General features: G+C 38.1%; 1 protein-coding gene across 4 annotated transcripts; it reads right to left on the reverse strand.

Annotated features, from left to right (window-relative positions):
- Nucleotides 1-2273: 2273 nt before the first annotated feature.
- Nucleotides 2274-11708, reverse strand: LOC144450806 (caspase-3-like). 4 transcript variants are annotated; one of them, XM_078141537.1, is made up of 4 exons: nucleotides 11478-11708; nucleotides 10770-11011; nucleotides 4713-5026; nucleotides 2274-3705 (listed from the first exon to the last, which is right to left on the reverse strand). In XM_078141537.1, exons 3-4 carry the CDS (start codon nucleotides 5011-5013, stop codon nucleotides 3008-3010), a joined length of 999 nt encoding a protein of 332 aa, XP_077997663.1. In that variant the 5' UTR covers nucleotides 5014-5026; nucleotides 10770-11011; nucleotides 11478-11708; the 3' UTR covers nucleotides 2274-3007. The 4 variants fall into 4 exon arrangements, with proteins under 4 accessions (XP_077997663.1, XP_077997667.1, XP_077997665.1 ...); XM_078141541.1 differs by lacking the exons at nucleotides 10770-11011; nucleotides 11478-11708 and adding an exon at nucleotides 10329-10367; XM_078141539.1 differs by lacking the exons at nucleotides 10770-11011; nucleotides 11478-11708 and adding an exon at nucleotides 9473-9580.
- Between the last annotated feature and the right edge of the window lie 229 nt (nucleotides 11709-11937).

Raw genomic sequence — 11937 nt, forward strand, 5'->3', positions numbered from 1 at the left:
TTTCAAAGTAAATATTTTTTCAAAGTAAACATTTATATCAGAAGACAAATGATATAAATATTGATCAATTGCGGCTCACTGTAACAAACAGAATAATCACAGACAGACAAAGACTTTTGCGAAAATGTCAAGTTCCCCCCTTGTATTTAATTCCCGAAAAAGTTAGAAATGCTTGTGGTTTTTTTTTTTTAAAATCATCACATGATGGACCAAGTATTTTCCTCTGATGACCTCATGGTCACTGCACCAATCAATGGCGACTGCGCATTAACCTTCGCTGTTTGTTTAAATGTCCTCTGCAGTGCGTAAAAAGAGCCGTGAATTATTTCTGAAGGCAGGTAGTAACTTTTAGTATCGTAATAATTAGAGGTAATTACATCCATGTCTGTATCGGTAATCAATAATCGTTATTCGGAGCGTTGAATACTTTGTCGCGGTCACATCCAAAGGAATGTTGTCAAACCTGACTCGGTGTTTTGTATTTTGCAATAAAAAACATTGATATCGATTCGCAGAACAATAATTACTATGTGTAATACTAAACTAAAGATTAGTTTGTAAGGATATTGGTGAATTTGATATTGTAAACAACTAACCAGTAAACGTACAGTGAATTTCACAATACCATGCAGCTTTTCTGTTTCATACAATGCAGAAAGCCAACAAGAAACTCCATATGACACACTTCAATAGCAAGATCGCAGTTTTGCTACATTTAGTCTAAATGAAATAAACCATTTATGTCACATGATTACAACTCCATGCAGACATTCGGGCGCTAATGTTTTTCTTAGTATCAAACATCCGATGAAGGCCGCGTAAAATGTCATTTGCGGTGTTCATTTGTTGTCTGGAATTATAGTGTAGTTCATGTCACTTGTAGACAAAATGTAGCAAGAAACTGTAATCATTCAATTTTCTTATCTTAAAGTGTAGCATGTCCAGTTTCTTCCTGGTTTCTGCGTAAAGTTGTATCGAACAGAAAAGCTGCACGGTATTATGAAATTCGTTGTACTACTGAGTGGATACAACTGGTACGTATTGGTATTTACATATTTCTTTTCATAAAATTCTTGACGAAGGTATAAATCACAACAATAGAGAATATAGAAAATGAGGTCCTCGCGTTTCTTGTCACATTTATTGCCAAAATAAGGTCGGATGTTGGAAACTTCGTCTGCGTATATTTTGGGTAGTATATCATTCAAACTCGCAGACGGATCAATTTAACCCTTATCCCACCATGGCCACTATATTTTACATTGACTCCATATGAAGAGACTAGAGTTAATCATGTGTATGTCTGTCTGTGTGTCTATCTGACAGGCCTCCCATGTATGTATGTATGTATGTATGTATGTATGTATGTATGTATGTATGTGTGTGTGTGTATGTATGTATGTATGTAATATGTATGTATGTATGTATGTATGTATGTATGTATGTATGTATGTATGTATGTATGTGTGTGTGTGTGTGTGTGTGTATGTATGTATGTATGTATGTATGTATGTATGTATATTGCGGTGGGTTGAGTTGTGTTTCGATGTGCTGCGTTCTGTTGCGTTACGTGGTGTTGTGTTTTGTATTCTACCTGCACTAATAAGCGTTGTACTGTGATGTGGTTACAATAGCAATACTCACTCGATGGCACTTGTAAACCAGTCGATCACTCGTCAAAGAAATTGATGAGGTGTGACATATAGGTCAAAGGTCAACTCGATATAAGACTGACTAGACTCATGACAAGTACACGACGTGTCAAACTTTGCACCTACTTCGTGTTTTACATCATTCGTTCGGTTAGACTTTACGAGATAAATCGTAACAAAAAAACTTCAACGTTGAATTTCAAGGGTCCTGCATATCATGGTGACCACATCAGAACTCTCCGACACACACGCACACACACACACACACACACACACACACACACACACACACACACACACACACACACACACATATTTGACTGTATACATTTTCAACATGCAGCTTCAAGTTAGTTTCTAGTCGAGAATGATTTTTTATTCATCATTTACATATACATATTATTACAAAAATACTAATCCCATTTTTATGAAATATTCAATTTTCATATTATTTTTGAATTGTAAAGTATATCGATGACAACACTTTGATATCTCTACCTATCTTTATAGGAAGCTTTTATAAATGTCCATATAAGTGATAGTTTTAAGAGAGAGAGAGAGAGAGAGAGAGAGAGAGAGAGAGAGAGAGAGAGAGAGAGAGAGAGAGAGAGAGAGAGAGAGAGAGAGAGAGAGAGAGAGGGGGGCGCCGACGGATGGAAGGACAGTGGAAGGACAGACAGACATGTAGAGTTAGAGAAATTCAATGTAGAGTTAGAGAATGTAGAGTTAGAGAAATGTAGGGTGCGACTGCAACATTAGGCAAGTGGAAAGGTTGTACAGAGATCGGACCCGCGTGTTTTGTTCTCTGTGATAAAAATTGACATGCGAATTCTGAGTTGTATCAGTGACTTAATCCCCCTTTTTCTTGATTCTACCTGATGACAAACTTAAAACCACTAGATTGAGTTGAAAACACTAGTAACCTTAATGGTTTAACTAAGATATTATTGCACTATTTTAATTTCAAAAACGATTCTCAGTTGTCTCCAGGTTCGCAATCCTCAGAACGTTAAAATGCCTAATAGATGTGGATGAGGATTTGGTATTTATTTGGGATTTTTAATTCATAAAATAATTTATCATGGCTTCCTACTTGAGAAATAAATGAGAAACAACTTTTATCAAATCTGTGTTTGTAACTTAGCAAAAAGGTGAAAAATATATAAAAAGTTTATTGTACGTACAACAACAAACGTTTTACACATTTACAAATCTTTTGCAATTAGCTGAGTTTCAAATAAGAACTTGGCATATGTTGTTTCACATTGATTTCTCAAGTAGGCAGCCATGATAAAATTGTTTTATAAGAATTAAAAGACCTGAAATGAATACCAAATCTCATCCATATGGCCACTTCAAGAGCGGAAAGTAACACTCTTGATTCTGTTCGATTTATTACCTAGATATAGTTCTTTTCTTAAAGTAGATTTTAATTTCACCACAGAGTCTATGCTACTGATTTCACCTCTGAAATCTTCAGTGACGTCACTCATGACCTGGTAGACTTCCTTTCTGCCATGAGACTTCTCCAGCGCGTGCGCAAGTCTGGTGACGAAAGACGACCCTTCGGCGGGACTTTTGCCGCGATATTTCCGAACACACGACGCCACAAGGAAATCCGCATCTGTTGGGCTTGTTTCCGTGGCAACCATTTGTTCTCCGCCACTGACCTCGCAGTTCAGATCAAGGTCATATCCAGTAAATCGTATATTTATTTTCTCATTGTATAATTTTTCAATTTGTTGTACTCTGTCAAGACTGACTTTCGGTGCTGGATGAGAGTCCACGAAAAACAGTTTGGGTTTCCCGCCGAGGGACGGACACCGTCTTCCGGTAAAATTTCCGATAAAGTCGTACAGTTTGACGGGCAGTCCATCGGAACCATACACGTGTGTGTCTGTACCACGTGATAAAATGCAACAGATGAAAGAGTCGTAGATGCTGTGGTCTTTCTCACTGAAAGCATCCGATTTGATTTTCAGCTTGTACGCCGTCAGATCCGGATACAGTAGTACTGTGTAGCCAAGGTCTTCAAAGACTCGCTGGAGGTAGTCTGTAGAAATGAGAACGACACTGTTGATATTAGATACAAGGTAAATCCGGTCTCTGTGCTAGAATGTGGTTATGTACTTGTTGTCCAAAGTGCTCACAAACATAAAGTTTTTCGTCTGGCGGGACAACGCAAAGGTTGATTTGCAAAGATCAGAGTTGCCAAGCTCACCCCTTCCAGTTTTCACAACATACATAGAAGAGCGCCATCACATGGTGAAATGTTAACTGTAAAATCTCAGTAGTAGACAGTATATTGCGGACGGGTCAAATTGTCAAACACTCTGTTAAATTCACCCAGTAATATATTAATGTAACATTTATTCTGATGAATTGCATCTAGATTTATTAGCTTCTTACAATAACTGTTTGAAACTTGCTGATCCATCGGGAAAATTAAAATTCCTACATGCGCCATGTTGATCCCGTACTCAAAAGTTTAGTTTGTCTACAGGCTCCAGCAAACCTCAGTAAATTCGTGTGGGTATTAATGGTGATGATGGAGGTTTTGAACAATACCACACTACGTGTCTGGGATCATGCACATTATTCAATTTTATACAACCACAACACACTATCTCGAAAAATCGTGAATTGTCCTTTGTACAATTGACTGTGAGGGCACTGTTCTTCCCGAGGTTGTCTGTGTGTCCCATGGGTATTACCTTTTGCTATGTTACTACCAGTGGCACATTTTGTAACTGATTTAATTCCATATTCTGGCATTTTGATATTATCTTATCGTGGAACCACGAGAATCATATTTGGTTATTTTCTATATATATTTTATACAGGCAGAGATTTTGTGGCCTTGAAGTCGACGACAGGAAGTGTTACTTTTGGGGTACACATATTGTAGTCCGTACTAATTCTTATGCCCAATCAATTCGATAACATTAACATGAGAATATAGGATCAAATCCTGGGCCTTTAACTGTGTGGTATGAGGAGTTAATTATTAATAATATTTATTGAATGTAATTTGCACTCCACAGGTGTCTGTGAACTTACCCACTTCATCCTGGGTACCGTTTCTTCTCGGTAGTTGTAAACTCTGGGGAAGCTCCCTATCTTTGTTGAAATGTTCTACTGCTATGATGACAGCCAGTCCGTGTGGTTTACTACTCATCTCATATCTGTCAACCTCAACACCGTTCAGTTCACTGTCGATGACGTCATGATTTCTGAGACGTGACGTCACACACCGAGTTCTAGTACTTCTTCTGCTTCGTTTACTCTTCACAGAACTAGCAGTGAGGCTCTGATAGGAATACCTCCAGTGAAATTCTGTTGAAGCCCGTGACGTCATCATTCAAACTTCATTCCTGAAACAGAATATATAACGAATAATGTTAAAGTGGAATAACGATAAAGTTGATTTCGTCTTACCTGTAAGCTTAGGAAACGCAGAAAAGATATTGGTACGAACCCCAGCATCGTAACACGCCTCTAAAATAGAACTATATAGTAAATCTGACCCAGAACATCTGCAGTTGCTGGATACTGGGGCGGAGAAGTCTCTGAATATAATGTTTCGATTTCTGTGCCATTATTATAACGAATAATACTCAGATGCCGAGTACACAGATTTGAACAAATGTAATAAAGATTTTCAGGAAATTAATATTGGAAAAAATGCACCAAATCGGAAAGAAATAATGAACCATACCGATATAATACCTGAAACCATACAAAGCCAAACACGCTACACTTGCCGTTCTACACACGTATCATTAAAACTAACATTTTGTTGCTCGTAAGAAAAAATCAGACAAAACAAACAGTCTGTTAGAAATATAACAGTTTTTCACCACCTTAGGCCCGCTCGCTTGCCGCAATATCAAATATGTTTAATTTATATATATAATGTTTACTAATAATTCATTTAATATTTGTTGTGCCGAGAAGCAGATCAGAAGAATTGATATGAGTAATTAATGAAAGCAGAATTGCTCTCGTTTTATTGGTGATTAAATATTTCCCCATAAATAGACATCAATAAATCATAAGGGCTGAAATATATGTCCCATGTACGAGTTTTATTTCATGAATAGTACTGCTGAAATATTATATGGAATCCATACTAACCACAGGGCATTTCATATCCGAGAAACTTTAACACGACAGCACATATTTTGTAATAATTCAAATATATACATAAACGTCGTCTTGCTGCTAGACGTTCGGGCTTTCTTTCGATGCTATAACTATAAGCGAACGAAGTTCGCATGTGAGGGCTTGCCCGAACATTCCATCCTCGATAGCGTTGTTCGGCTGTGTGTCGTATTTTATCGGAAGAACATCCGAGGGCTAGCTGATAGACTAACATAAACGCTGCTAAAACCAGAACAGAGGAGAGACGCTGCAAAAAAAAATAAAAACATACCTTTTCACGCAGTCTCATAAACGCGCCAGAAATTGAGTTTGTGACAGATTATTCCTGAAACGGTTTGCTTGTTATTTAAACTTATTTGGACCGTGGACACTTTATTTCATCACGTCTCTAAGATATATTCCGCAAGTTTTTACACTGAATCACATTTCAGCCTCCCGGCCGGGGTGGAGCAATCTATCGAACGGAACTTAGACACCTGTGTCACCGGAATCGTGATTAGTTTCTATAGATTTTGTACTATTTAATATTTGGCTGAACCCCCTCCCCTAATTAACTTCGAATCTTAATATATAGTAAACAAAATATATGTTAACCGTACATACTCAAGTTCTGAGTTACTAGGATACACATGAAGACAGTTAGTCTGAAACATAACGTCGCCAAAATCTTACAAATATAGATACATGTAATTGTCACGTACGTCTGACGTCATAAAAATCTTGGCGATATTGCTACATTGTATCAAAGTAAACCTGTGTTCCAAAAATTTCTTTGAAAGGAGATATTGATTATAAGTATACCTGACAAACTGTGTCTACACATGTACACGTCACTGTTCTAATGTGCTCGAAATATTACCTAAAACTTTCCAAACCGCCATTATTTTTCCCAACTTTTCATAAATTATGATTGAGGAAATCTAATTGTATTATTTTCCAATATTTTTTTCTTCATTCAGCCGGAAAATACTCGTTATTACCTGAGGGTTTGACACTTACTTGTCTAGCGACAAGGCCCCTTAGGTCACTCGTCACTTGCTATAGGGAATACTATCTTAGTGCCCTATCAGAACAAATCATTTACGGTTTAACAATCTGCCATGATGATAACGGTATTACATAGCAAGACGATTTATTGATCTTACTAAAAATGTCATACATCAAGCCAGACAATGTCAGAAAAACCTTTGTGGTGATAGACGATCGGATGAAATGTTGGAATGTATGACCAAGAAAAAAAATTGTTTCTGGTCAGGACATTTTGTCTAAAATTGTGCTACGACAAGAATTTTTTATTTTTTTATTTATTTTTTTATGATTTTTTTTTTATTCTCAACAAACCCTGTCACTTAATCTACTATTTATGGCAGTTACTGTTTAGTACTTTAGAGTCAAGTGTGTATGTAGGGGCAGATGTCATTTGCTTGTTCATGATTGGCTCTGCAGTTGTCTTCACTGAAGTAGGGAGGGTTATTTTTGTATTTCTCCCCGGATCTACAGACTGCATAGGCTGGATGGACAAACGCGGGAAAAAAGACCGACGCGAGGGTGTTTTAAGTGAGGCGCACGCTGACCAGACACAATTCATTTGTTTTGTCTTAGTAAGATTTTTGTCGCGCCAGGCGACGTTCAGTCTGTAAGAAAAACGACATTCGTGCCATTCTATCAGTCAGCACTGACAAGAAGCCTGCCTGATAGAGCCATATAATATGATGTATCTTGCAGTCTAAGCGACGTTCTGTTTCAGGTTTTCTGGCTTCAACTGTACTGCAGACTACTTGTGCCAACACATGGTGAATACAAACACACATAAATATAAATGCAAACTGTATACTGTTAGCTAGATATTTATTGCATAGTTGTGTTGTTTCCATATAAGTTTTAATATCACGTCTATTTTTGTTATGTTTGTTCTCTGGACAGTTTCAAAATGGTGAGACAGCCGATTTACAAAAAGAAACAAAATATAGTGAATGTTTCGTAGATGCTTGTGATGTTTACATTAGGCCAAATAAAAAAAAAAGTTGTTTGGTTCCGGTTACCCGACCCCACCTAATTTTTCACGCCGACCCTAAATTTTGTTTACGTATTCGAGAAAAATAATAATAAACTCGCGAAAATCGTGTGAAGTCTCGCAAGAAATAGTGGGTGCGGAAACTGACATCAACTTAAAAAGACAATATAAAACTATTCTTCCAATCTGTAATGGCTGTACATCTGATAGGAAGAAATAAACAACACAGAGACCATTTAGAAAACAATGGGAAACCTGAACTAGACACTCACACATGAAAAAAATAAAGTAATAAAAAATAAAAAATAAAAAATCTACCTACCCCACCTATTTTAAAATTTAATGTAATCGGAACCACCGTACAATTTTTTTACGCCTTATAACCTAAGTCACAATTAAAATCAGGACACTGTATATATTGAACAGATCGATGTCTCACATAGTTAATACCTTTTTCCCGTCAGATTCAGGAAAATATAGGGTCGATTGGGTAATGAGAAACAGAGAAAGATAGGAATACCCTGAAGGAGACATAACACAAAACAACATAGCTAAATTGTACGTATTAACTTTTCATATACACAAGATAAATGTATACCATGCATAAAATACTGTAATCGTATACGCGTGTCTGTGATTTTGATAGGTCAAAGCTTGGAGACAGTATAATTACTCCAAGGTCACAACGTTGACTGAAAATCTCTACAATGGCGACAAAAAGGGGAATATTTTTATTACAAAATCAAGCAAGGACCGCTAACTATTGCAGGGATCGATCAGTACTGAAAACGTACAATATGGTTATCCAGCTATACTGACGCATGCAGTCGCGGTGCCGAACTAACTTTAAAATGTTGATCAGGAAAGTATATGTTATCACAACTATAACTTTACTAGTAATACTAGATTTCAACAAAGAACCATCAGTAAATGGGGTAATTCACCCCTCCCTGCTACGCCATTTGGGGTTTTCGAGAAGGACACCTGATGTATTGAAAACTCGAGTTGTCAACTATTAACCTATCATCCTATGCTACACCTGTCACTATGCAATGGCGTGACTCATAGAAGGCGGGCTTGTCAGAGAAAGAAAAATACTCGTAAGGTCAGAAATATCAAACTCCAGTGAAGCGGAGGCTATCCTAATGTAAAGAACATATCTGGTCCTAGTCAGACATTATCTTCCTTTTGCTCAGTCATCCATATTTTTACCTCTCCTTCGTTTTTAAGTCTGTGTGGTAACAGTTATTTGTGTATCTATCACCACAACAAACATGATTTGTAGTTACCGAAGTCCAACTTGCTCTATATATAGTCAGCAAGCCATCGCATTTTGACATGAATTATGAGGTCACACAGGGTCCCATTAGTATACCTTAACTCAAACCTTTATCACTCCACTTAGACAGGGTTAATCCTGTACTAACGAACCAACCACAAATGTCTTGACATTTACAAGAAGACCTGGCAATTAAATCATTTTAAACGGTATATAAACTAATTAGCTATTGGACCATGACTTTGAAGTTTGACCCAGGTGATGTCGAGTTTGTTGCTGAGTTTCCGTATACATGATATTGATACGCTTGGCTATATATAACTCGAACTAAATATTCGTATACAGGAATTCGAACTCTCCTACCTTTTGCCTCAGCTAGCTACGACATATACCGTGGTTTAACGTCGGCTGCAAATACATTTACTTTTGTGTTTGGTATGTCTGTACAAGCAAGACGTCCCTGATCGCAGGTCTTTTTCCTTTTGATGTAACACGTACTTAACGAGTATTTAGTACCTTGAGTGACCGTGAGATCGATTTCTTACACAATGACTTGTTTTCGAGTCCTGAAACACTTGACGGTTACCTGGTGATGAGGTGAGCTACTCATCTGTGACGAGGACGACTCGAAGTCTCTACCACGTCTCGATCCATTCTCCGATGTCGTCTGTTCTTTACTGATTAATTATGATTCGACTAAACACGATATCGATTGGGTTTTTTTACTTGTTAACCGATTAATGCATGTTTTCTACGATGGATCGAATCGGTGATTTGTAATAAATCTCTGTCGACTGAGGAGTACGGGTAAAAAGAATACAGACGCGGCTTCTCCGAAGATTAACGATGCTAGCCGAGAGTCCACGCTGTCCTGTCCGGGATAATCAATAGTACAGTCATTGATGCATGGCTGTTGAGACTACGTGAACATGTTGTCATTGATATCCGGACGTAAATTATCTGAAATTGTCACCTGGGTGTTAGCCAAACTCTACCCTATACCCCATCCTCAAAAAAGTGGTTCTTTCAAGACATAACCTTTACACTTATTACGATAACCAAATCTTGAAGACTTGTTAATACCAGTTTATAACAAATTAATCACTAGAGATTACCTCATTTGATGAACACGGACAAGATAAGGCTGTAAGTGACACTCATCAACTTAATTAATTCTTCTACTAATTAAAACAGTTTGAGAATAAAGTGAACAATTTACCGTTCTTTTTCTATATGGTGTTCGTACTATCCAGCGATGTACACACCCTCACCGTACGTACACTAGATGTTGGTTACCAACAACACCAGAAAGCCGAACACATAGTACACGTACATAGTCTTGCATCGATGATTAGGCATGCAGGCTATCTGTGATTGTGTACATAGTCAAAGCCAGGCCAACTAACCTTGTTTACTTAGTCTTTACATGTGCAAAACGGTTACCTTTCCATGTCGATCGAGTGAGAGAATTTTATTCTCAAAATGTGATTTTCAAACCTATATCAAGGCACTGGCTAGTCATAATTTCATCAACTCGTTTTACTGTGTGTTCTGACATAGCAGCAACAAAAATATCTAGTGTGTTGAAGTACTTGTGGTTTCAAGTTACTTTACAGGATGACCTGAAAGGCATTTACCCACTTATTGAATTTCGACTCACCTTTACTGTATGACATGGAAATTTCTCCCCGGGGAGTAGTACTTCTCTTCTTGTAATTGTCCGTGAATCGTTTTAATTGGTTTTAAAGACCCCGGGGCAACAACCCTCCGTTGAATAACTGCAATGTCACGGCGGCTCCTTATAAATTCGACTCCGCAGTCCCTCCTTTTCATGGGACGGTGACGAGTCGTTTAAAAAACGGCGAACCTTATCTACCGAGTTACAATCACCACGGGTGACTCCTAGCGTTGTCAAAGCGAAAAAACGTCAATAAGATTATAAAGCAAATACCGCAAGCTAGCCAAGTGACCGACTATCTATCGAAACATTCACCCATACACTTTCATTCACGTATATTGTTTCATTCAGATTTTCTATTCTGTTCAGAGCAAACACACACACTGTTCGTAAATTGCTTGGTTTTCGAACGTAAACAGTGGACATGGGAGAAGGCTAAGGTCTCAAAACACCGATTGCTTGGGGACGAAATGACAGTTCGCTTTGATGTCACACAACAATCAAACGAGTTGATGTCTATTGACAAAAAAGCGACCGCTCCCAGTAGTCATTATTTTGGGAAATAAAACTTTGTTAGTAAGGTTATTCTCATTTGAACCGCACGTTGATTTCCAATTGTTGACGTGACTCCGATCCACAGTAATTCGAAAAGTCATTTGTATTTTTATGAATTAGTAAAAAGATACGAACTCTACTGTATTGTTGGAGGTTGGTATGTGTTCCTTCGGCGACGCCAATAATTGAAGGTCTGGCCTCAATTTAACGATTCGTTTACTATACCATGACAGTGGGAATTATATTGAACTACTATCTCGATGGTTTGGCATTGTAGGTGGTATAATATTCAACACGTACAGGAATGAATCAGAGATATCTCAACGGACATCGAGTTTACCCGTAGTGCATAAGATATGACGTAAAGAGTCAGAGAGAGGGAGAGAGAGAGAGCGAGAGCGAGAGCGAGAGAGAGAGAGAGAGAGAGAGAGAGAGAGAGAGAGAGAGAGAGGGGGGGGGAGGGAGGGAGGGAGGGAGGGAGGGGAGAGAGAGTGAGAGAGAAGCGACAGAGAGATAGGTAGATCACAACAGTGGAGTCATGATGGGTGAATGGCTAGCGTGACCGGCTTGGAATCTACAGGTTGCAGGTTCGAGA

The sequence above is a fragment of the Glandiceps talaboti genome, chromosome 20, assembly GCF_964340395.1.
Source record: "Glandiceps talaboti chromosome 20, keGlaTala1.1, whole genome shotgun sequence".
Taxonomy (NCBI): domain Eukaryota; kingdom Metazoa; phylum Hemichordata; class Enteropneusta; family Spengelidae; genus Glandiceps; species Glandiceps talaboti.

Coding starts and splice junctions, on each gene's coding strand:
- LOC144450806 (XM_078141537.1), bottom strand. CDS start 5,013: ATGATGACGTCACGGGCTTCAACAGAATTTCACTGGAGGTATTCCTAT. Junction 3,706..4,712: donor CGGTACCCAGGATGAAGTGG/GTAAGTTCACAG, acceptor TCATTTCTACAG/ACTACCTCCAGCGAGTCTTT.